This window comes from Poecilia mexicana, unplaced genomic scaffold (assembly GCF_051168715.1).
Source record: "Poecilia mexicana isolate PSO_F unplaced genomic scaffold, ASM5116871v1 scaffold_8, whole genome shotgun sequence".
Classification (NCBI taxonomy): domain Eukaryota; kingdom Metazoa; phylum Chordata; class Actinopteri; order Cyprinodontiformes; family Poeciliidae; genus Poecilia; species Poecilia mexicana.
The window spans coordinates 27050-54723 of record NW_028263377.1 but is presented as its reverse complement, the minus strand read 5'-3'; the positions used below and the strand labels follow the sequence as shown (position 1 = coordinate 54723).

Below are 27674 nucleotides of genomic sequence, written 5' to 3'. Positions count from 1 at the left end.
TTAGATATCTGAATTAAGAATTGCGGGCGTGGGGGCCCCTTTTGCTGTCCAAATAGTTGCCTGCAGAATTTTATGTTTCCTGCAAAAAAAAAAAAAACTGTCAGTAAATGCCACAATCTAGAAACAGGTCGACAATGTTGGATATGGATATATAACAAAACATCATGGTCTAACACTGCTTTGGTTTAGCTACGTACGCAGGTTGTATTTCCTGCGCCTGAACAGCCAATGCGGGCTCTATTCTTTATTATGTCTATGTTAGAACAGCCTTTAAAAGTACTTCTGTCAACCCATTTTCAAAAACTTTTTTCTTTTTTTTTCTTCTATTTTTCATTATTTCATTGAACTTTCAAAATGCTACGTAAGTCATTAACGTTTTCACTATATAGAGTAAAAACATCAGTAATCAGTAATGTCATTCTACTCAAAATGACATTACTATCTATTTAAGATATCTATTTAAAATATCTTAAATAGAAAATATAATTCACATCTAAGATAGATAGAAATCTTGTTATCTCTAATTCATTTGGAGATATCTGGAAAGAAATTTTGACTGATCAAAATTACAATTCAAGATATCTGTAATTTAGTTTTGACTAGTCATTATTTGCTATTAATTTAACTTTAGCTAGTCAAAACTACATATCTCCTATCCAAAACTACATTTAAGATGTCTTGAATTATAGTGTCATTCAAAGTATCTTCAATTAGAATTATGACTAGTGAAAACTAAATTACAGATATCTTGAATTTACTTAATGACTGGTCATAATTTAACTGTAGATTATCTGAAATGTGTGTTTCAAATAGTCAGTAATTCATTGTGGATATCTTGAATTGAAGTCATCTTACTGGTACTGGTAAACAACTCTGACGTCATGTCAACTAATTAGAGATGTCTCAAATAGGTATTTTGCCTAGTCAAAATATAATTGGAGATATCTTATTTTACAAATACGTCTAGTCATAAAATGTCAGATATCTTGAAGGTAAGGGTGGTAAACAGAATTTATGTTAAAACGGCCATCAAATGTCAGATCCAGTGACGTCATTCGAGATACATGAAAACGAATTTCGGGTCGTCAAAATGTTATTGAAGATATCTTTAATTACTATTGTTACTAGCCAGAATGTTAATGTAGATATCTGAAATTATCATTCTGGATAGTCAAAATGCATTTTTAGATATCTAGAATGTACGCATAATCAGTGGAAACAGAGTTTATGTCAAGAAGGCCTGCCATATACCACTTCACACAGGTTCACTTAAAGAATTGCCTTTAAAGCTTTGCCACTTAAATGTCTCGTTTTCCTTTAGCTAAATGAATCATAGGTAAGTCACACTTTGTTTATGACAAAAGTGGCAAAATGTTGAACAGTTTAAACAGTGTAAATACTTATGCAACATTTCAAAAGCATATAATGTTGCAGCGAAACGTCTCTTACGGCTGCTGAACACCATCCAATCAGACTGAGTCTCTCTTGAGGATGCTACTGCTCTTCAGACAGTGAAGGCTGAACCTGGTGCGTCAGGTGCGTGATTCAGCTCCCGGAAACGGTTTATGTCGTCCTCCGAAAAGATGGAGCGCCTATCGTTCTGAGACTTCTATTCTTTTAACCAGGCGAGCAGCTCAGAGGCAAAGGATCTCAGGATGATGTCCTCTTTCTATCATCCGTCCAAGGAGGCTGAGATGGCGGCCATGACGGAGCCGCTCTGCTTAGAACGAGGTAAGATTCCAAGGAGTGTACCATTCATCGGACAGCTAGCGTCTGCTCTTATCAAAAACCTTTAGTTTATATGGGTTTTTAAAATGAAACATCGTCTTCTTCCTGAGTTCATGTCCATATTCACGCTGATGTCTTTTAAAGTCAGAACGAGTTCATACTTCATATAGGTCTTTAATTGACCCACTTACTGTTTCTTATTATTTATCCCTTTGATTCATCTTTTTCATTTGTTCATCCAGGAAACAGAATCATTTTACGACCATTTACAGTGGGTCTGCTTTAAATCCTATGTTGGGGGATGCAAATACTACTTGTAAAATGCATACAGCTTTTTATTACATCTATATAATATTTGTTATTTATTTATTTTTATTTATTTATAATTTTTTAAAATTTATTTTATTCTTGAGAAGTGGGACAAAATGGGTTTAAATCCCCTCCTTCCGGCGCACCCCAAATATAAATGTAATTATTCCTCAAGCTTATGTATTGAAATATGACAAATAATGTTTTGGAAATGTAAAGATGCTAAGGTGCAGGCTCCCAGTTGCAACATTGTTTTGAAAATTTAATTTTTAATGGACCTGACCCAGAACTTTGTCAACACTATCTGACAAAAATAAAGATAAAATTATTTTTAATGACCCTATTAGTGATATTTTACCCAGTGTTAAAGACAAATGCTTCTCAAGAAACAAAAATATTATTTAAAACAAAAAACAACATAAAATCCATCTGACGGAGTTGACAGTACATGGCGGGGTTGATGCAGAACTGAAGGTGGTGACAAACTAGTGAGTAAATTTAAAAACTTGATACATGTGAAGTAATGCAATTTAAACAAAATATATTAAAATGAATTAACTGCACTTTTAAGTGAGATTTGTCAACAATTTCACTGAAAGAATCACAAAAACTGACGGAGTTGACATCTGACGGAGTTGACGAAATGCCAAACTACCTCAATTTATATGATGTTACTCTGAAGGAGGCCATATTGTAGCTCGTCAGGTCCATGAAATCTTTACATTATACCAAACTTAAGCTTTTATTTCACAAAATTTCATCAGAGTTTTGTAAATTGTCATCATGGTTGTGACGAACAACTTAGGAATAAAATAGAAGAAAAAAATAAAGAATAACATATGCTAACCAGAGCTAACTAGCCCTCTTAGCAAAGGAGGAGAAAGGAGGAGGTGTAATGGAAAATGCTATAATGTGCTCTTCGCCCCTTTTGTGCTTTAGATTGTGTCTGCATGATCTCATCATGAGATTGGTCAAGCTGCTCTCCTATAGACTTCTACAGTGGCATATTACAGCAGAGGACATTGTTGATCCTGGAGACTATCTAAGTGTTACTCCCCCATGTAGAACTTATCTGCCCTCTTTAGCATCAGAGAACATCCTCCTTTCCTTAACAATAGACAAATGACCAGACCATCTGTGTTGGGTTCCACAGAATCCCTGGTACATCACTTTCAGGGATTCACACCTCTCATCCAATCAAGTCTCTCTTCTCTGACCAGAACCTATAAAAGGAAGCCAGATCCACTGTTGGTCAGAGCAGACTTGACAGACTCCTTTGACTCTATCTTTCTGTTCTCACCTCGCAAGGTTTTAATACATTTCTTATTTTCTTCTCATCCAGACTCTTGTTAAAGTAATTTTTCCACGACAGAGGTCATGAGGTCCTCAGAAGTTCTGATGCCCCTCAATAATGCCTGATTTTTTTTTTTTTTTTTTTTTACATTCTTTTTATGTCTGATGGTGTTGACAAAAACTAGGGACAAATTTCAGTTGAGTTGGAAAATATATAAAAATGATTTTTAATTCAATGTATTGATACTTTTATAATTATTTATTTGAATACTTAGACTTAATTGTCATAATATATTATCTTAGTATTCCTTTAATTGTTTTAAACTATTATAATCTGCTGAGTTCTGCTCCAGGACAAAGGATTTTACAGACACCACTACAAAGCTTAAAATGAATAATATTCAGCAAACACCAGGAAAACATACATTGTTGTGCTCACGTGGCCAGTTTAGATTAGTCAGATATTTGAAAAAATTATATTTTGTGTATATTTTATTCACATTTTGTGCTTTATCCATAGGATCTGTTTTGTCCCTCTTCTCAAGAATCACTGGACAATTGAAATACATATTTAACTATTGATTACAATTCTGAAAGTCTGTTAATGTGTCAAGATGTTTATTTCTTTTAACAATATTTTTTATTTACAAATCATTTCCCCGTCTATATTATTGTTATTAATAACATTTAATATCGATTAATAATAATTTCTATTTATTATTAATAAATAATAAATATGTATTAATATTGTCTTAGCAATGTGACAGGTTGATAAGAGACGAGTCGACACATACAAGTAAGTCAGAGTAGCAGTGACGTCAGGGAAGGCCTCACCTGTCATCATGGAAGAATAATAAGATAATTTATATTAGATAATTTACATTGCTATTTTCGCCCTGTGGTTTGTACTATAAAGTATTTATTTTTCATTTAGCTTAACCAATTTTAATTATTGCTTCAAAATCGCTGAATTTTTGCAATTTCTCATTCAAATGCTTGGCTGCGCAGCTGATGAGGGTCCCCTCAAGGCTGCGTCCTTTCCCCTCTTTACATTTTGTACATGGACAACTGTTGCAGCTGGCATGATAATAGGTTAATATTAAAATTTGCAGATGACTCTGTGATAATTAGCCTTCTTCATGATGATGAACATGCCCATGGTCCTGTGGTCGATGAATCTGTTGACTGGTGTGATGAAGCTTTTCTTTCATTTCATGTACAGAATACAAAGGACATGTCCATTGATTTTAGACAGATACCCGATATCACAAATCAAACAGTAATTAAAGGTCAGACCGGGAGGTGTAGAGAACTAAAAATATCTTGGGAGTATTTTGGATAATAAGTTACAATTTACCTGTCATTCAGAAAACCGACAAAAAAGGGCCAGCAAAGATTATTTTGTCTAAGGAGACTGGCAAAGTTTCAAGTTGATAAGTCATTGATGATCTTATTTTATAGATCATATATTGAATCTGTGTTGACCTTTTCCTTCCTCTGTTGGTTTGGAAATCTTAGTATTAGGTCAAAAAATGCCCTTAGGAGAGTAATACATACTAGCAATAAGATCTTAGGAGTTGAACAAAGCTCACTTACAGAACTGTGTAAAAAACAAATCATTAGGAAAACTAAAGCCATTATTGCTGATACTTCTCATCCTTTACATGCTGAGTTCCAGTTTCTGCCTTCTGGCATCAGGCTCAGACTTCTTAGTATAAAAAGTAACAGGTACAAGCTCTCTTTTGTTCCTATACTAATATCTCTTTTTAATGCAGGACAAGGTAGGGGGACTTGCACCTGATTTAGTGTTTGTAGCAACTGTCAGTAAATAATGAAATACACTGCTGTACTCTTCCCATTATGTATTGACCTGTATTTCAAGTCCTTTTGGTATGTTTTGTTGTTTTTTATTTTTTAATCTTGATACTTTGTCTTTTAGTTTTTATACTTGCTGTACCATCAGTAGCCCATTTGGGAGGCAGCAGTGAGCTGAGCCTCACCTTGGATTGCGCAACCTCTCGCTAACTGCGCTGGCAACCATTTGATGGGAGCAAGTTCGTCCTATCTGTATGTCACCAATAAAATGGTTAAAAAACATTTAATATATGAACTGATCTTCCACAATTTAGCTAATGTATATACTGTACAGTTTTTTGTCACCAACTTGGTGTGTAACATGATTCATGTGCTGAGGAGCGATCGTAAAAATTCGAGGTGAGGCAGACAGTTTTCCTGCCTCATGGCAGGGGGCGCTCATGATCCCAGACATTGGTTTTGTGACGTGTCTGCAGAGTAAGTGACAGGGAACTAGCCATACAGTAAATAAGTGAAGTGCAGCCATAGATTTATTGTGTTCTCCTCTCTTTTGACATCAACATGAATGACTACATTTCTAGTCATCCATGTTCTAGTCATCTAGTCAACACTTAAACAGTTTTCTAAAGTGGACTTTCACTCCATGCGCCGCTCATTCTGCACAAAAATATTAGTTCATCCAAAGCCAAGTCTATACTTGACAAAAGTATAGACTTAAACAAAGCAGGAAATAATAACTAAAGGAAGACCAACACTGGAGCTGAAAGGTTTGCTTCAAACTACGAGACAGAAGGATACACGCTCTTTTCAAGTTAAGTGTACAAGAAAATAGGCTTTGTGGATGTCCAGCTAGAAACAGCCTTTTCTGCTTTCCTTGCCTCCTTTTCTCAACTTTTGTCAAGTATAGACTTGGCTTTGGATGAACTAATATTTTTGAGCAGAATGAGCGGTGCATGGAGTTGATATGTGCTGTGCAGTTTGGTGTGTCTTGGTTTCATTAGTACTAAAATAAGATAACCCACACCCTAAGTCATGTTGTCAGCTAATCAACCACCACTGTGTTCAGGCGAAAATTTATTAATAATCGGAATATAGACATCAAGCCTGACAACATAATGTAACGGACTGGATGTTCTGTTTTGGTGTTTTTGCTACTTTTTTGTGTAGGAAATGTTTGTTTTTTGGTGTTGATTCCCTAGATCAGTAATGCTCTATCTGCTCACTGAGTTGTCTGTCAGTTGCCATGGCAACTGGTCCCCACGTGCAGAGTAATACAGGCACACAGAGCGAGAAAAAGCAGAATAGAAGTGGTTTTGTCTGGTTTTGTTTTTCATCTGTTCATCGGCATTATTGTATCTTTATTATGGCAAACTGGAGCCACTGCAATTCCTAAAAGTTAAACAAACAACTAAAACTGAACTAATCAAACTATGTCTCCTACAGCATATGTAAAATAAAACGATTGACCAATATAAGAGAAATTCAGCCTTTCTTGCATCTTGACAGAACTAACAGAAATCAAACTATTTATAGGTTTGTATCAAGGAGAATTTCTGTAGCAAACATCAGTTTTCTCAGTTTTATCTTTGGCCATATTTAACAGATATATCTTATAAACACGATGGTGCTACTAATATTTTTGTGACAGATTTCTGCTCTTCCTGCAATGGAATTGAATGATTTTCTGGACTTAACTCAATGGCGCAACACATAGCGACTAATCAGCGCTGTCCAATCCAGTAAAACATATCAATTAGCAGAAGTACAAAAGACGTAAAAATAATCAACTGTACTACATTAAGAAATTATATATAATCCTCAGTGCTACATGAAGCTGATTTTGAAACAATGCAAGTTAAAAACAATATTTTGCAACAAGTAAATTAAGTCCAATGTTAGGTCTGCGTAAGCTAAACGTGATATCTATCTATCTGTCTATCTATATATATATGTATATATATATATATATATATATATATATATATATATATATATATATATATATATATATATATATATATATATTCCTGATCAAAATCTTAAGACCTGTCAAAAAATTGCAAGAATTTGCATTTTGCACTATTGGATCTTAAGAAGGTTCTAAGTAGAGCTTCACAATGTTAAAGGAAAAAATCAGTGCAAGAGACAAGAACTTTTGAGCAGGGAGTTTTCTGAAAACTGCATTTAGACTCAAACATGATTTTTTCAGCTGATCAAAAGTTTAAGACCATAGTCTTTAAAAGCCAAAAGTTGTGCAAAAATATGGATTCCATGTCATTTTCTGTCAAGTCTTTACACTGTCAAGACCTCCTGATGGCAAAAGCAAAAAAGCTCACTGACTTTGAACGTGGTAGGATTGTTGAGCTGCATAAGCAAGGCCTCTCACAACGTGCCATCGCTGCTGAGGTTGGACGCAGTAAGACAGTCATTTAGCATTTTTTAAATGATCCTGAGGGTTATGGAACAAAAAAGTTAAGTGGTAGACCCAAAAAAATTTCACCAGCTCTGAGCCGCAGGATCCAACTGGCTGTCAGTCACGGGATGATCCTACAGCTTTTTTTAGCTATGGTCTTAAACTTTTGATCAGCTGAAAAAAATCATGTTTGAGTGTAAATGCAGTTTTCAATTAATTCCCCACTCAAAGGTTTTTGTCTCTTACACTGATTTCTTCTTTTAACATTGTGAAGCTCTACTTAGAACCTTCTTAAGATCCAATAGTGCAAAATGCAAATTCTTGCAATTTTTTGACTGGTCTTAAGATTTTGATCAGGAATGTATATATATACATATATATAATATATACAGTCATGAAAACGTTTGAGGACCTCTATTAATCTCATTTTTATCTCTAAATATTTGGATGTTTGCAACAGCTGTTTCAGTTTGATATAACCAATAACTTATGGACACTAATATTTCAGTATTGAAATGAGGTTTATTGGGCTATAAGAAAATGTACAGTACGCATTAAAACAAAATTTGACAGGTGCAAAAATATGGGCACCTCAACAGAAAAGTGACATTAATATTTAGTAGATCCTCCTTTTGCAAAAATAACAGCCTCTAGTCGCTTCCTGTAGCTTTTAATGAGTCCCTGAATCCTTAATGAAGGTATTTTTGACCATTCCTCTTTGCAAAACAATTCCAGTTCACTTAAGTGTGATGGTCGCCGAACATGGACAGCCCACTTCAAATCATCCTACAGATGCTCAATGATATTCAGGTCTGGGGACTGGGATGGCCATCCAGAACATTGCAATTGTTCCTCTGCATGAATACCTGAGTAGATTTGGAGCGGTGTTTTGGATCATTGTCTTGCTGAAATATCCATCCCCGGCGTAACTTCAACTTCGTAACTGATTCTTGAATATTATTCTCTAGAATCTACTGATATTGAGTGGAATCCATGCGACCCTCAACTTTAACAAGATTCCCGGTACTGGTCTTAGCCACACAGCCCCAAAGCATGATGGAACCTCCACCAAATTATACAGTGGGTAGTAAGTGTCTTTCTTGTAATGCTGTGTTTTTTTGCCGCCATACATAGCAACTTTTTTATGACCCAACAACTCAATCTTTGTTTCATCAGTCCACAGAACCTTATTCCAAAATGAAGCTGACTTGTCCAAATGTGCTTTTGCATACCTCAAGCGGCTCTGTTTGTGGCGTGCTTACAGAAAAGGCTTCTTTCGCATCACTCTCACATACAGCTTCTCCTTATGCAAAGTGCGCTGAATTGTTGAACAATGCACAGTGACACCATTTGCAGCAAGATGATCATCCAGGTCTTTGGAGGTGGTCTGTAGGTTGTCCTTGACTGTTCTCACCATTCTTCTTCTCTGCCTCTCTGGTATTTTTCTTGGCCTGCCACTTCTGGGCTTAACAAGAACTGTCCCTATGATCCTCCATTTCCTTACTATGTTCCTCACAGTGGAAACTGACAGGTTAAATCTCTGAGACAACTTTTTGTATCCTTCCCCTAAACAACTATGTTGAACAATCTTTCTTTAATTAAGATTAATAGGGGTACCCAAACTTTTTCATGTGACTGTATATATACATATATAAATATAGTGGGATATGCTGCCACCCCTGAAAAATCCTTGCCCCCCTCTTGCCACCCTATAGATATTTTTCTAGATCCGCCCCTGGTTGGGCTGAAACATTTCGTCACCTTCCCAATATTCCAGTGGATTCAAACTGTCTCATCTTTGCATCCTAAAATGACTTGGCTGAGCTTGTTAGCATACTTGCCTTTTGACAGAGCTAAATAATACCTCAATACAGATGAGGGTTTTTATATACATCACTAAAGTTTATTTGGACATGACACTTATCTTTTTAAAACATTAGAAATTAGAACACAAGATCCACTGTGTTGAATGCCAAGGGGGATTCAGGGGACAGCAGGGGGCGCTGGCAGTAATATTTACAAAAGGGGATCGCTTTTTAAAACATTAGAAATTAGAACACAGGATCCACTGTGTTGAATGCCAAGGGGGATTCAGGGGACAGCAGGGGGTGCTGGCAGTAATATTTACAAAAGGGGATCGCTGTGATTCCTTTGCGGGGCATTTGCTCGAAGGTAAACTTTACTCCTTTGCTCCTTTTGTGCATAACAATAAGGAGTAATTATTGCTCCTTATTTATCTGATATTTATTATCAGATAAATAATGATTTCTCCATCATTATTTATCTGATAAGAGAAATCAGATAAAGTTTATTTATGAACAGATCAATGTTTGGTGAAATGTGTGATTAGATGAGTTTGCGTGAGAGAAGAACGTTTTGTTTGATAAATAGTGTGTTAATTCTCAGTACTCAGCCACGCCCTTAACTCCTCCCCACTCCAGCAGACTGACTACTGACCAGCTCTCCGTCTCACGGGTCCGAAAAGACTCCAATTCTCGGGTATTACCGCAGATAAGAATTTAGAGAACTTTTATTTAAGCTGGGAGCGGAGATGATTCGTCCAAGTTCTAACTACCTTCATCCAGACGTTATGCCCCGCTTCAGTTCATAACCCAGACATCGGAGTAGCCCCGCCGATGTCCGAACTCATGAACCACACCTGTTCACGGTAGCTCATCTCCTAATTATTAACGTGCACTTGGTAACCGACTTGGATAATTTTAGCGACTAGGAATAAGTCCCAGGGACATTATTTATCTGAACTAAAGAACGTACGAAGCCACCATAAGTTACTAGGACCATAAACATTGATTGTACAACGATCAGAGAAATTAAATCTAGATGACTCAATTAATTTAACTGTCCACAACTTCAAATTAGACTTTAGTATTTTATTAGCAAGCTTTAGCAAAGGGAAAAAACATACAGCATTTTAATAAAAAATATAAGAAATTAAAACTTTTAAGAATCATCAGAAATTACTCCTACTTCTAACCCTACGCTGTCTTAATCTAAATAGAGGCTTTGGGGGAGGCAGAAATACTCAAACCCAGATGCAGAGACGATCTTGGCAGCAGAAACTTTAACATCCATGGATGGAGTCCTGTCATTGTCTTGGCAGAATCCTTTTAGAATAAATCCAAAGTTGAACTGGTGTGAATCCTCAACGAACTCAGTTCTTTATCCAAAAAGGATCTTGGTATATTCCCCATGTCCACTGCAGCATCGATGAAATCCTTTGGGTTGAGCGTGAGGCCACAGTCGAATCAGAGTCCCGGGTTGTGGGTAAACGGATCTTGTCCCTTTCACTGGCAGCGAGCAGTCATCCCGGGAGGTCATCACGCAGCCCTCCGTTAGTTCTGCTTCTCCATGTGTGCTCGACTCGAACGCTGCGGAACAAAGAACCTCGATCCTCCTGTGTTGTATCTTTTTATCCATTCATTTCCCTTATCTTTGCTTTTTCCATCTCCTACGTGTCACTGACCCACGGCCCACACAACTTTCCTCACGTCAACTTTTTCCTTGGTTAACAAAAACCTTTAGTTAACCCTCTTTCTTTCCGAGTTGCACTCTCAGTTCTTCTTCTTCCATCTGCACCTGTTTCCTATGTGCATCTTACACAGTTTCACTTCCTGTTACTTCCCATACTGACTGCTTGGACAGATGATCTCATATCCATCACCATCTTGGAGACATGATGTCTGTTCTGATGACCTAATGTCTTGGTCACCTCTGCTCCCCTTTCGGTTCCTCTTTTCCCCTGACTTCTCACCTACCATCTACCTCCAACACAACATCAGTGACCTTTAGTTACAGTTACACATTTTACACCATTTCAAGTTCAATGTCAAAATCACATGTATAACCTTTTAGTTTCTCTGATTTAGCATTCATTTATAATTTTATAATAACCATTACTTATTAGTTACCCTTATTATAATCATGATGTGTTATTACAGACATTTCTGAAAATAAACCAAGAATAATCCATTATTCTAATTATTTGACACCATGTTAAAGTTACTTGTTTCACCTGTAAGTACTTCCATAAGTTTAAGAGTAAGTGCAAATATTCTTATAATCAAACCAACATCAACCACTGCTTAAACCAATATTAATTATTGGTTTAATCATAAGTTATCATTATTAATTTAAGTATTTTACTCTGGGTTTTATCCAATTACTCAAAATGTTTAGATTTTATTCTTTAAACCTTTAATGCTCCGAAATGAGCACTCTGAACTATTTTTAATCACTGCAGGCTGGAAACTTCCTCTTTCTCCAGGAAACCTGCTTTTCCTGTTCCATGACTCTCTATCTGCCTGATTATGATTTTTTATGATTAAATAGAAAAAAGTAGAATTAAAGCAAAGTTTGCAGGACACAATAACAACACACACAACCAGATTAATTTTATTACCGTCTGACTCTACTGTTGGGTCTTGATGTCACCTGTGTAATCAGTTTTAAAGATAACTTTATTCATTCTTATTATTAAACTAAATCTCCAGCATGGGGAAGTGGGATGAGCTCGACTTTTCTCGACAAGTGTCATTTGTGTAAAGATAAAACTATTGATGATCTGACATCACTCATTTTGTTGGAAGAGTTTAAAAAGTGTCTGCCTGAATGGATTGTGACTTATGTAAATGAACAGAAAGTGTCATCTTTAATAAATGCAGCACTTTTAACTGACAAATTTATTTTGACTCACAAAAGTGTGTTTTCTTCACAAAATTTGTTTCAGAAAAATTTATCCAAACAAAAAAAATGCATCTCCAAGGTCAGTGCATCAAAATATGCCAACAGTTGCTTCAAAAGCAAGCAGTTGTGATTGCTTTTATTGCCATGCACCTGGACATTTAATTGCTGCATGCCCAGTCTTAAAGAAAAAAGAAGCTAGAAGCATAAAAACTCCTGTGGATGTGGGATTAAATAAATTCAGCTTCCCAGCCGAATGTGCGCGGTGACATTCAACAAAAACCCAAAGTTGATGTTGATCCAAAGTTTTTGCCATTCATTTCACAGGGTTTTGTTTCTGACTAGTGAGGAAAAGGATAAATTCCAGTCACAATCCTTAGAAATACAGGTGATTATCACTTTTTTTGTTAGAAAATAAACAAGACAAACTGGGATTAAGACTCCTGATCAAAATGAAAAACAAGGGTTTGTCATATTAACATGCTCAAATATTATGTTTCCAGAAAAGGCGTTGCAGATAAAAACTCTTCCCGTTCATGTCATCTTGCAGATGATAATTTGAGGGAGAACAGCGGTTGCATGCCTATGGCTCTTATAGAATAAATCCAACAAAGCATGTTTTAATGCAACATGTTCAACTTACCTGGTTGAACCTGGTTTAGCAGTGCCCAGTAACAGCACATGGAGTTCGCCCTGTATTCTAGTCCCGAAACCAGATAAAACATTTTGGGTTTTTTACCGGTTACAGAAAGGTTAATGCTGCCACCAAGCCCGATTCTTTCCACTTTCTAGAATGGAAGACTGCATTGATCGTGTTGGTGCAGCTAAATTTGTCACAAAGTTGGGCCTGTTAAAAGGTTACTGGCAAGTCCCGTTAACACCTAGAGCTTCTGAGATTTCTGCTTTTGTAACTCCTGATTATTTCCTCCAATGTACTGTTATGCCTTTCGGGTTGAGTAACGCACCCACTGCATTCCAACGCTTAAAACAAAAGGTATTATTTGGAGTGAAAAATTGTGAAGCATATTTGGATGATCCATCCATCCATCCATCCATTTTCTGTACACCCTTGTTCCTAGTAGTGTCAGGAGGGGTGGCGGTGCCTATCTCCAGCTAACGTTCCAGGCAAGAGACGGGGTACACCCTGGACAGTTCGCCAGTCTGTCGCAGATATTTGGATGATGTAGTCATTTATTCTACTTCTTGGTCAGAACACCTGGAAACACTCTCAGAGATGCTCAGTCGTTTCTGTGATGCTTCTCTCACATTAAATCTTTCAAAATGTGAGTTTGGTAAAGTCACCATCACCTACCTAGGAAAACAGGTTGGTAAAATGTGTCCTATTGCTGCTAAAATGCAGGCAATAATTGATTTTCCTGTCCTGCAGACAAAAAAATATTTGCGTCGTTTTTTGGGAATGTGTGGTTTTTATCACGGGTTTTGCAGAAATTTTTCAGATGTGATTAGTCTACTGACTGAACTTGCCAGTCCTTTGAAATCCTTTGTTTCTTGTCAGGTTGTGTTTGAGTCCGCCAAAGCATCGTTATGTAGTGCACCAGTGCTGGCTGTGGTAAATTTTGAGTGTCCCTTTAAACTTGAAGTTGATGCAAGTTTGTGTGGCACCGGAGCTGTTCTTCTGCAAGAAGATGAGCCAGGCATAGATCATCCTGTCTGCTACTTTTCAAAAAAGTTTGACAGACATCAGCTTCAATACAGCACAATTGAAAAAGAAGCTCTTGGTTTGTTACTTGTGTTACAGAATTTTTAAGTTTATATTGGCTCCAGTGTGCAACTTGTACAGGTGTTTACCGATCATAACCTGCTGGTTTTTGTCTCCCAAATGTGCAATTCCAACCACCGATTGATGTGCTGGTCTTTGCTGCTGCACGACTTTAACTTACAGATTAACTACAAAAAGGGTAAGGCTAATGTATTACCTGATGCTTTGTCTAGAACTTTTTAATTTTCTCATTTGAATTAAACACTTAAGGGCGTGTTTAATTCTTGGGAAAGGGGTGTTACGACTGGCGTTGTAAATTTAATCATACAAACGTGAGTGTCCAGGTACCCGTCCCTGATTGGCTCTTAGAAGACACCGGAGACGTCCAATTGGTGGCCTCCTGGAGGTGACGGATATAAAACCTACTGACATGGACTTCCTGCCAACCATCCTCAGCTCATCTCAAACGGCCACACTGTTTGTCTGTTAACACCTTGTAAAGTTCTTTGAGTTCTAGGAGTGAGCTGTTGTTTGTTTCCTTAGTTTTCTTGTGTTTTTCTTAATTAGGGAGGTAAGTTTTGTCATTTGGTTTATTTACTTTCAATTAGGTAAGTTGGTAATATTCGGATAGTTTCCTTTTGTTTTTGTTTTTTTCTGCATTATAGCTCACTCTGAAGCCATATGCTCCACTTGTTGGAAAATCTCAATCAAAAATACATCTTTTTAAAATAACATTATAAAATGTTCAACTTTGTGTGTTGGCTACTTGAGATTTGAAGAGGATGGATGTTTAATGTTGTGAAGGATCACAACATGAAGTTCCTCTGTAGGAACTCTCTGCAGGCCCTACAGAGAATTCTGCAAAGCAAATTCTGTGCTGCCATCTGGGAGGTACACTTGATGAATGTTTAGAGTTATAACACAGATGGGTCATAACACAAAACATTTTCAAGTCCAGGCCATTTACCATCTACCAATGTGCAAACTCTGATCCAATGTCGGGTTTGGGGGTTTTCTGTGTGTGTTTCTTTAGTTTCTGTGTTCTGTGGAGTCTCTGTATTGTCCTGTCCCTAACCCTAACCCTTCCCAGGTGTGTCTCGTTCCATGATTACCCTCTGTCTATTTAAAGTCACCTGTCTCTTTGTCGGGTCCTTCTCTTGTTGTGTCTAGCTGTTGTCTAGACTCTAGACTGTTGTGTGACTTGTCGTTTGCTGTCAAGTTCAGTAGTTAGTCGGCACAATAGAACCGTTGTTCTGAGTCTCCAGCTCTCGTAAGCAGTCTGTTTAGTTTCTGTCGCTACCAGAGTGAGCCTAGCCTCTGTTCAAGTGTGCTGCCAGATCCTGGACTGTTTGAGTCTGTTCTTCTTCATTAAACCATCATTAATCTCTCTACATGGGTCCTTGGCATTCTTCCTCACCACCCCTGCACCAATTCATGACATCCAACTGGTGTTGGAGACCGGGAAAACTGGCTACGCTCTGCAGATGGCGAGGTGGAGAATCGCAGCCATGTTGCATCATGATTCCTCTAGCATTTAATTTTACCGCAAAATTAAAATTTAATTATAAATCAACTTAACCATAAGCCTTCTAAACAGCAATGTTATTTCTGCTTCTATGAGTGAGCCATAGCTATGCATAAGTATTATTATTCAGCAAATGACTGCGTAAGAGATGAGAGGCGGTTGGGGGCAAGTTCACATTCATAAATGTTTCAGGTTCAGTTGTTGAAAATGTGGACAGCAGAAGTTTTTGTCTGCAAATCCATACTGGAAGTTTTTATACATGGAAGAAATTTAAAAGAATAAAAAGATCAAACAGTATGTATCTGCATGTCTATGTTTGGTCCGTTCCTGCCTGCTAGCCAATTCCAGCAGGGTTTGAGCTTTTTTCCTTTAGATAATATTTCTAAAGGTTTATTGGCCGTTTTTTAATTGCACATAAGAATGTGTGGGTTTCACACTGAAAAACATAATTTCTTAAACTGTTTGACCCTTTATTCATACAGTGAAGGTGAGTTCATCAAACATTGTAATTATTGAGGAGCAAGTTTTAAGAAAAGAGAAATCAGACTGAGTGAACCTTCATTAACAGTTGTATGTGTTTTTTTCAGTAACCCAGGCTTGTCTTTCAGATGTGTGCAGAGTGATTGAGCTGCTGGATCGGCTGCAGAGAACCGGGGAGTTGCCGCCTCCCAAACTGCAGGCCCTACAGAGAGTTCTGCAAAGCAAATTCTGTGCTGCCATCAGGGAGGTATACTTGATGAATGTATAGGCTCAAATTTCAAGGGCTATATATCCTCATTGTTTTCATCTTTCTGTCATATGGTCTGACGTTAAAGCTTTTATTTATTTTGTCTGAGTTCAAACTACAAACTTCAATGCATTGGGGGAGGGGGCTTAACATTTGTAAAGTCAAAAGAGAAGAATACAAGGTAAAAAAAAAAATCATAATCAAAATGTCAAAAGTGTGGCTTGCGTTTGTAGTCATTCCACCTGCTACTTTGCTTAACCTTCTGTCTTTTTCAACATTTGCAAACTGGAATCTTTGTTCAGTATGCTTTTTAAATAATCTTAAATTCTAAAATTGTGCTTCTGAAGGTGGCAGTGTATTTGAGTAGTAGCTCTGTTTTCAGTCTGAATTTTTTTCCCTTTAAACCTTAACTCCTCCGTTTCTGGTAGAAAATTTTTTTGGGGGGTCATTATTTGATTATTTTCTCTTGTCATGTTGTGTAGTTGGAAGGATATTTGCTTTTTTTTTATTTGGCCATTCATAATCATAACAACAAAGTGGTATGGGAAGCATGAGAGCATGAACATGTTACCTGCTCAGTGTCAGGTCTTAAGCCAGCTGGCTGTATTGAAACCACTGAGGCACAGTTGATTTTTTACATATTTTTGTCCTCATGTTCATACCCTTCATCTAGGCTCCACTTTAACATAACATTTTTCTCTCCTCAGAATATAAACTCCTCTTGCCCGTTAACTGCTGGAGATAGGCACCAGCACCCCTGGTGACCCCACTAGGAATAAACATGTATGATATTGGATGAATGGATGGATCATACATCTGCTTAACCAACCCTCTCTCATCTGGTCAAAGCAGGCAGAACTGTGAGAATTATGTTCTCCAGTGCATTTAACGCAATTCGGTCTAATTTGCTTTGTCAAAACTCTACGTAATTAGGTGACAAACAGACCACAGTTTGAGAGACTGGACGATTGCGTGTCTAACCAGGTGATCAGTAGAAAAGAAGCACCACAAAGTGTACTTATTTTCACTTTGTCTTCTTCAAACTTCCATAACCTAAACTATGAGTTACAACATTTAATTTTCTTTTGTGGTTAATAAACTATTTTTGAATTTGAACTGAACTTGAAGTTAAATTTGCTTAAATGTCATGTGATAAAAGTTTCTAAATCTAAGAAAGTCAAACCAACTGCATTAAGTTGTTAACAGAAAAGGACCCAAAGAATACAAAAGCAAGCCACTCTCTGCTGGCCTTTTCTTGTTAAGGTAGTTCTACTGTTTCAACATGAAGATCGCTGCAAAGTCAGTGATTCACTGCAATCTGCTGCGTTTTTTTATTTATTTTTTTTAACTAAGGTCAATTGCAGTGTTTTATACCTAGTATACAGCACAGCAGTGTATGTAGATTACTGTATTGAATTGATTATATATTAATTGACTCCAAAGTGCTAAAGAAGTTATTTATGAATTAATTTGGAAAAAAGTACCAACCATGAATTCACTTCCTTCCACTTAGTAATTCTGCAGTTTGTCACATAAAGTCCCAAGAAAATCCCATGTTTGCAGCTATTATAATACAAAATGAAAAAGATAAAAATAATATGAATGCTTTCACAAAGTGCTCTGCATGTATCCTTCACATTTTATCACGTTCTTTTTTTTTATTTTCTGTCGTTATTTTTTAGGTATATGAGCAGCTCTATGACACACTGGATATTGCTGGAGGTCCAGAGGTCCGAGCCCAAGCAACAGCCAAGGTATTGTCAACAAAATAAACACAATACCCTATTGTTTATATACAGAAATTATGAAAATCAGACATTGCTTTTGAATTGTGGTTCAACAGAATAATTTAAAAACAAAAAACTGAGACAGGCCTAGATTCTCTCATTAATTTGTTTCAAACTTTTAAAACAACCTTCAATCTCTGCTATCAAATGATATCAATGGTACTACTTGTCCTCTGTTGAGGATTAGCAGCTGTCTAATCCTCAACAGAGGCAAGTGCATCTTTGGATTACATCAGATTGAGATACTCGGACATGTGATCACCAAAACAGGAATTAAACTGGACTCGAAAAGTCCAGTTTTCAAGTGAAGAAGATCCTATATCTACTAGTGATAGTACATAGCATCCAGACCTGATGCTTTGTGAATTTCTGATGAAATTTATACCAAACTATACAACCTTATCAGAATCCTTAAGGATGGTGAGTATGAAGGGATAAGCATGGGAGTGGACAATCCAAACAAAGGAAAGAAGGATTCTTTCACCTGCACCAATAGTTGTAATTAGTGAACCTAGTCCAGTAGGATTAGGTGCAATTTTGCTACAGACCCAATCAGATGGACAGATCAATCAATCAATCAAATTTTATTTGCATAGCATAGTGGTTCTCAACGTGGGCCGCTCCTCATATACTCTTAGATGATGAGGTGATTGATCACAGGTGCGCTGAATATGGATTCACGTCCATATTCAGGTAAGTGCAGCACTCTTGGCACCATCTAGTCGATGTCTGCTGCTAGATGTCAACAGACAGACAAGGAAACAAAAAATGCCCACAAAGAGCCAAAACCCCAGTTCCCAAAACACAAAATAATACAATGAGAGAGAAACTCAAAATATTTTGCAGCTTTTTATTTTGAGTAACCCTGTTTTAAGCTAGTTTTCCATCATTATTTTTTAACACAATCCTTTGGTAAACTAGCTGTAGCGCCGCACTTTGAGGTCACGTCACGCCAAATAAAGGGTTGTTTACATGCAGTACCTTGTGGACCACTGGGGGGGACCCACAGACCCAGGGACCACAGTTTGAGAAAAACTGCCCTAAAGCTATATATATATATATATATATATATATATATATATATATATATATATATATATATATATTCCCAATTTAACATATCTCACTTCTTACTTTTTTAGGCCACAGTTGCAGCCTTCGCAGCCAGTGAGGGTCATGCCCACCCGAGGGTGGTGGAGTTGCCCAAAACAGAAGAGGGCCTGGGCTTTAACATCATGGGCGGGAAAGAACAGAACTCCCCTATCTACATCTCCAGAGTTATCCCTGGAGGAGTGGCTGATCGCCAAGGAGGACTGAAGAGAGGAGACCAGCTGCTATCTGTCAATGGAGTGGTAAGATTTCTATGAAACTACCCAAAGACTGGACTGTTTGGTCAGCGCACAACCAGACTGAACCAGACAAGTAATGTGCCACTTTCATTGTGGTGAATGTGGTGTATTCACCACAATGGCCTGTTATTGTGGTGAATGCGTGACCACAATGCCTGGTCAAAAAGTTACGCTGCTGTCAGTTCTGGTGTGTATACCACAACTGACAGAGGTGTGGTATCTGTGCAGAGCGTAGAGGCGGAGCAACATGAAAAGGCTGTGGAGCTACTGAAGGCTGCCCAGGGGTCAGTTAAATTGGTGGTCCGCTACACTCCTAAGGTTCTGGAGGAAATGGAGGCTCGTTTTGAGAAGATGAGGAGTGCCCGGAGACGACAGCAGCACAACAGCTACTCGTAAGACTCCTTTTTGTCTATATTTCACAAGTTTGTCTTCTGAAATACTAAGTTTATCATACTTAATGTATTATGCAACAATGTATCTAAAGTTATTTCACACAATATAATTTAAAATTGAGTAGAAGTATAGCAAAAATTCTTTCTGATAGGTTGTTCTATGTGCAATCAGGTATCTCATGATGTGTTTAAAGAGTGGACCCAAAAGCAGCAGGCTTGTAATGCTAAGTTGAGTTTTGTGACTTTAATGAAAAATATGATAAATATAAATATATAATTAATATCAATGTAACAATTACAAGCATTTATGGTTCGAACATGGATGACCTCACATTCTATCATAATTTTTTTATTTTACATAATGTTTCTACATGAGTCACAATTATATGTGGAGACTTTAACACAGTCTTTCACCCAACAATAAACAGCTCCAAGAACTCAAACCACACATAAAACTGTCATGCAATCCAAATCATTAAACAATACAAGAGAGACAAATAAGCATCCTTATGACAAAATTTAATCAATGGAGTGATTTATGACCCTAATAATTAGTTGCTTTTAATTTCCGGCGAGCGGATGCCCTCCTACCCCCCATCGCCTCTCCCCTCTCAAAAAAATTAAGAAACATTCTCTTTGCAGAACATTTGCTAGCCATCTTTCTGTCACTTTGTTTTGGTAAACAGAGCCCTGGGATCAGCAATAAACATTCTCTTTGCAGGTGGCCCTACCCTGCTCACCACACCATTTGTGCATGCGTGTGTGTGTCTGCGTAAGAGTGAACAGATTCCTCTCAAGGAAAAAAAATCCTTCTTCCATCCATAAATCATTTTCACAAATTGATTACTTTATTACCAACAACTCTTTGATAACAGATATTTCCAACCCAACTATTCATCCAATCATCATATCCGACCATGCCCCCATCAGTTTCATATTCCACAAGAAAATAGAAACAAAAGCAAGCCAAAGATGATGATTCAACACAGCTTTACTGCAAGACAAAGAATTTGATTTCTATTTTAGGAAACACTGATCATTATACATGGAAAAAAAATTATATCATAAAAACATTGTGACAACCCACTCGTTTCACAAAGTTACATGCGCTGTTTTCCACTCTCTTTCAGCCCCTCCCGTCCTGCTGCATTTTCAGACACGCCCCTGAACTCATTTAATTGGTCCGCTGTTCATCTTTCCCATTTGAAAGATGGCAGTTTCCCTGCGACAGCCTGTCCTGACTATTGGTGCTTCCAGATTTTCCTACTGTGCCACTGCCAGATAGCTATGTCTGTCGGTGCTACGAGTCTAAAACTGCTACCATCATGTTTACAAATCCATAACTATAGCAGGTTGTGCTAATGTTAAATATTACCATTGGATAAAATTTTTTGGGAACTGAAGTCGAAGCTTAGGAGTTATGCTTATGATAGCTTTGGAATAATTTATATACGCAACAAAACCACAAGAATATTACTTCATCAGAATATCCCACCCGTTTAAAATGAAAACACAGATGTTATGCCCTAATCCTTTTATTAGAATATCCTACGATTATAAAATACAGCAGTTGTACATGTTGTACTAAAATCCTTTGTTCGATAGAACAAAGGATTTTACTTTGTCAGTGCTACTTTGTCAGATTTTCATACTGTTCCATGGATAGATAGCTAAGTATCTGTCAGTGCTACGTTTCCAAAACTGCTATTGTCATGTTTACAAACCAAAAGCTATAGCAGGTTGTGTTAATGTTAAATATATTGGATAACATTATTTGAGTGAAGGGACTGAAGTAAAAGCTTAGGAGTTATGCTTAACATAGCATTGAAACAATTTATGTACATGACAAAAACACAAGAAGATCACTTCCTTAATCTGACATGTTTAAAATGAAAAGCTATATTTATAGCTTTTCATTTTAAACATATGCACTAATCCTTTTATTAGAACATCCTACCTTTTAAAAAATATTTTAATTACAAAGGTGTTTGTAAGAATAAAACAGTACAAAAACACATCTACAAATACAATTCACCGCAACTCTTTTTTGCTTATTACTCTTTAATATGTTGTTGGACGGACTTTATCAAATGCAGCACAGCCACAGTATCCACCGAACTGCGAGGTTCACTGTGCACCTGAAATGATAGGACATGCTTAATATACACTAATATTATACCCCTATTACATAGCTTCAGTCCCACCAACTCTACTTAGTACAGTTTAATAAGAGTGTTATTAAAGTAAAAAGTGTTAAAGTATAGGGACAAAATAGTCCACAAACATAACATATTTTGTCCTGATTAGCCGCCAAACAATGACTTGTTTACAGTAGTAACAACATTGCAGACAGCAAACTAAAGCCATTTATAAATATATTTACAAGCTGCCTGTCATGTAAACTAAAAACATGAAGTAATACAGCAGCTTAATGAAAGCCAGTTATACAATAATTTAAATACAGCTTACCGTAATCTTTGATTAAATAAAACACACAAAACTTCCACAGGTAGGATGTATTTAGAAGAAATCTGCTGAGTAAGCAGTACGTGACGTAGCATTGATTTGTGCATGTGCATTACCACAAGGTAGGATGGATTCATGGGTACCACAGATAAACAGGTCACCTTAATCGGGATATCCCACCTTTATACACGGTACCACAGTCTGTTGCATCAAATCCCTTCATCTACCTTTAGAAAATATAGTGGTAGCATTTCCTGACGCTGTTAATCCTTTCATCACAATACCCAACTTTAATAAAATACTTAGATTACACATTTTCTTGCACCAATTCCCTTTATTTGAATTTTCTATATTTTATCATCATATTGGTGCAATAAATTCCCTCATCAGAATATCCTACCTGATAAATCAGTAGAGGGTGTTGATGCACCAGGACCTTTAATTAGGATATTATACCCATTTCAGCTTGGTAGGTGGCACAAGTTTATCTGCTAAATTCTTTAATGAGAAGATCCTACCTCTACGTACACGGTGATGCAATAAATTATTTAATCAAAATATCCTACCTGTTAAATATGTGGGTAGTGCATATATTGGTGCATTAAGGACCTGCATCAGAAAATCCTACCTTTTAAAAATATTTTAAATACAGAGGAGTTTATAAGAATGAAACAATATCAGACAGGGGAAAGAAGTTTTGATTGAAATCAGGGGCGCAGTATAGGGGGGAAAAGTGATGACAATTCTAGGGGCCCTGACCAACAGGGGGCCCTCCAGAATTTATTTATTTATTTTTGTTAATATAAATTAAAAAAAATTGGGGCCCTGTCAATTACAAAATTAATCATTGTATTTTCAAAGATTGTTTTTATCTGTGAAAATTTAATGTTCCCACTCCCAGACCAAAAAACATACATCCATATTTGCCCTGAAACCCCCTATCTGCGTTAAATGGTTCGTTCCTGCTTGGAGCACGTCACGCTTCACCGTGACGGTGTTCAGCTGCAGACAGTGGAACACACGAATGATTGTGGCAGTTACTACGCTGCTAAGAAAAGTTCTAAAATCAGGTTTAAAAAAAAGGGAGAGACAGAAAAAGGCAAGAGTGTTAATTTATAACCCAGTTTTTCTCCGAGAGGAGGGTAGACTGTGTGCTTGCCTCCTTTTCACTATAATTTAATGAATTATGGAAAAAAAATAAAATTACCAACATATTCATATATTTAACTTGTCCCTTGTACTTTTTACCACTTAACATCAGATGAGTCAGTCTGCAGCAGCTCTAACCCTATCCCTAACCCTAACCCACGTCCCTCCTGACCCATCATCTCCTGAATGAAGTTAAAGCTGCAGTATGTCACTTTTATATAAATAATATTTCCACATATTTGTTAAAACTGTCATTATGTTGTGACAGTATGGTATGAGAGGTAATCTGTGAAAAATCTATTTCCTCTTCTTTCTCCCAGTGCTAGAAACAACCAGTCAGTGGCAGGAGAGTTTTTGTGCTGTCAATCACAATCTCATGTGGTGCTGCCCATCCTTCTTCCCCCTCGATTTGTGCCGTGCTGCAGCTAGCATACCCTGTTGTGAATGCTCAGTCTAGCTAGCATAGCTACCAATGACAGCAGATAAATTGTTTCGGTAACACTTTATTTGAAGGGGGTTGAATAAGACTGTCATGACACTGTCATAAACATGACATAACACCTGTCATGAATATCAATAAGTCTTCATGAATAGTTATGACTGTTGTCATAAAGGGTTAGGGTTAGGGTCAATAACGGGTTATTAGGGTTATTCGGTAAATAACGACACTTTTAATACAAAGTTGACATTATTCAAAATGTCTTCGTTATGACAACTTGACATTAACCTAGACGAAATTGTCTCTGTTATGACAACTTGTCATTAACCAAGAAATCATGATCTAACATAAATTTCTCATAATAGTAGTCATAATGATTTAATTATTACACTAGCAAAAGCTTTAACAAAACAATGATTAATATTTCCACTCCCTGAAATAAAGCAAAACAAGTAGGACAAGCAATAAAGATTTCACTAAGCTTTATTACACGGTCAAATGATTTAATAACAGACTCATTAACAATTTCTTTTATATCAACTAAAGTGGAACAAGTAGCACCAGTTATGAATATGTCATTAAGTGTTATTACAGTGTCATTAATATTAACTGTTACCTCAAGTAAAGTGAACTGTCATAAGTAACAGTTATGACGTCATTAAGTGTCATTACAATGTCATTAATATTAACTATTACCTGAAGTAAAGTGAAACAAGTTACAACAGTTATGATAAAGTCATTAAGTGTCAAAGAACAAAAACAAAAAACAATGTCATCATATTCCAGCATTTATTTAAATACCATTTCAAAAATGTCCCTTGCTGCACACTGTCAGAATGGTAGACTGGCAGACAAATGCCTAGTTAACATGACTGGTTGTTATAAAGTGCAATACAATTATTTCTTAACCCTTTTCCGCCGGAGTTTCAAGCGTCTGCCTAAATAAACCTTCCCTATTTTAATTGTAAGTAGTTCTTTAAATGTCCTGTGAGATGATATACTTACCCATGTATCGATAGCAACTGGAACTTTCAATATCCAGCAAGTTATTTTCGAAATATACCGTCTATTAAACGAGTGCCCCCCGGATTAATTACCTCTCTGCAGCTGCAGCTGTGAAGTTGCCGTATTAACCCGATACTTGCTGGAAAGGGCAACGCCTCCCCTTTCAGAAACCGTTGGAATTTTTCAGATAGCGCTACATGTGGCGGAATTACGGTACTGCAAATTTAGATGTGTCGCCGGCGACACATCCCGCCGAAAAGGGTTAATACAAGTGGAATAATAACTGGAGCTGAACAAAATTATTCTGATCAAATATTTGTCTGGCAGAAGTTAAAACAGACTGCCACTGTTATTCGAATGCATCATTTAACATATAGTTTTAGGCACATTAATGCATCTTTTTACTTAATGAGCATTCTAAATTATTTCTAACCAGATACTCTAACTTAGGGTTGTTGCAAGAAGCTTATTAATAAATAGATTTAACATCAGTTTGTTGTCTAAAACGTAACTTAATTCAGCTGGTGAATGTTGATTCCTGCTCCCCATTCCCACTGGCTGTCCCACTCCACTTCACATGGTGAAAATATTAACACAAAAACGACTTACCTAATTATCTTGGGGAATATTTCATCTGCTTCTTTCTCTTTGGTCAAATAGGAACTTCTTTCTCTGGTGGCTGGTCCTTATTTTCATCCTCCACACTCGTAGCATGTCTTCATTAGCCAACTTTGTCCTCCCCACCATGTGTCCTTAGGCTAGCCTGGGTGGCTAAACTTGCCAAAGCAAAGAACATAAGCACTGTGTCACATCAGCCACGTCGCTAAATAATGCATATGAAGGATAACTTTGACTAATATATTAGCTTTTAATTTGCTAGATTAAAATTGAAGGGAAAAAAACAATTTGCCTGTCTTTAAAATATATTTAATATTAAGGGCTAACGTTACAGTAATTGTGTTTAATAACTTTAGCTAACATTAACTTACAGCAAGGTAGGATTGGCTTGAATCGCTGATAGCTAACATTACAGAGAAAGAGAACATAGTCAATGTTATTTTCTCAAAGAAAATGTAAAGTTAATAAGACACATACCTCATATGTATTAGGTATCAAACTTCAGCTTCCTTTTAAACAGGAGGTCTGGCCGTTATAACTTGTGTTAGGTTTGCGTCACAATATGGAAGATTTCTTCTTCACCAACACACTGCACGCCTGTTCGTGCACTGCTGCCTCTCACTGGTGGAGATGGTGTATTGCACTACTTAGCCCTTGTGTTTAGAAATGGGGTCCATACCAACCGACCCCACACACGTAAAACTTATCATTTGCCAGTTCTCTACTTTTGCCTCAGTCCTCGCACGCACAAGGACTGAGGCATAATGTTATTCAATAATAACATTATTATTGAAATAATGTTTCAAATGCAAAGTTCATAAGTGCTTTGTAGACATCTTGCTGTAAAACTTTAGAATCGATTAAATTAAGAAAATTAAGACTAAGCAACATGGCATAGCTTTATAATATTACTGCATAATGGTAATTTTTAAAGTTTAATCGGTAATACTTTTATAACAAATTTATCTCAGATCATGATTTCTTGGTTAATGTCAAGTTCTCATAACTAAGACATTTTGAATAATGTCAACTTTGTATTAAAAGTGTCATTATTTACTGAATGACGCTTTATGACAGCAGTCATAAATATTCATGAAGACTTATTGATGTTCATGACAGGTGTTATGTCATGTTTATGACAGTGTCATGACAGTCTTATTCAACCCCCTTCAAATAAAGTTTACCTATTTTTTTCCACAATTTTAATATAAAAGGGGTAATTAAAAAATCAACTATAATTTTTTTTTTCTTTTTACTGAAAGAAAATCTTAAGGTGAGTACCTTAAGTATGTACAGCCATACAGCTACATGCAGTACTGCTAGACACAGCACTACAGCACAGCTTTCACCAGTTGCTGGTGGTGAAAGGCTTGTGCTTAAAAAAAGTGTACAACTGATTTTTTTTCTTCCATTTGTGTCTCCCTTTCTCCAGATCCCTAGAGTCCAGAGGCTAACTAAGCCAATACCTCCACCCACCTCATCATTAGACCTTTATGACTCTTCTGTCATTCTGAGGGGAGCTAACAGGAATGAAAAAATAACCAAAGCAGCCTGTTACCTGAAGCCAGCACAGAAGATTGGGATTTTCTCCTTTTTCCTTGTGTTTATACCAGTCAGCAATTCAATTCCCAAAACCAGAAAAAAACTAATAAAAATGTTAATAGTTCTTGTAAGAATAAGGGTGTAATGTTAATATATTCTATTGGGAAAACTTATTTGTCTTGTCACTTTAGAGACTGTTTAGTGTGTATCTTAAAGCCAATCTCAGTATCCTCTTCCTGTTTTAGTGTACTCATCAACAGTGTTATGAGTTTACTTATTTACTTATTGGCAGAGTAAATACCTATTGTCTGTCAGAGTTCTTAGCTACAGGGATAATATGCATTTTCATGGTTCTTTGCAGTGTTGTGCGGTCAGGGGAGGCAGGTGAAATAAAAATAAGGCCATGAGTAAAAAGTAGTAATGAGTAGGAGTAATAAGAAGCAATGATGAAAGAAAATCAATTAATCTACCTGAATTTTCTATAAATTGTTTTTCTTATTGGTAATTTCAACATTTTTATGGTCAAAATTGCTGAACTTAAGCATTGCCTGTTGAAATACATAAAAGAAGGCGGGGTGAGGCAGTGCTGTGCCTTACCTCTGGGGGAACTGTATTACACAAATGAATAAAGAAGACATTTGGCGCATGGCCATTGCTGTCTGTCTGATTATCACCAATGCATTTGTTTAATTACAC

General features: G+C 36.8%; 1 protein-coding gene across 1 annotated transcript; it reads left to right on the top strand.

Annotated features, from left to right (window-relative positions):
* The first annotated feature begins 1635 nt into the window (after positions 1 to 1635).
* Positions 1636 to 27628, top strand: lin7b (lin-7 homolog B (C. elegans)). Its single transcript, XM_014975085.2, has 6 exons — positions 1636 to 1731; positions 16113 to 16231; positions 17914 to 17985; positions 19161 to 19370; positions 19596 to 19759; positions 26869 to 27628. Exons 1-6 carry the CDS (start codon positions 1656 to 1658, stop codon positions 26888 to 26890), a joined length of 663 nt encoding a protein of 220 aa, XP_014830571.1. The 5' UTR covers positions 1636 to 1655; the 3' UTR covers positions 26891 to 27628.
* Positions 27629 to 27674: the final 46 nt, after the last annotated feature.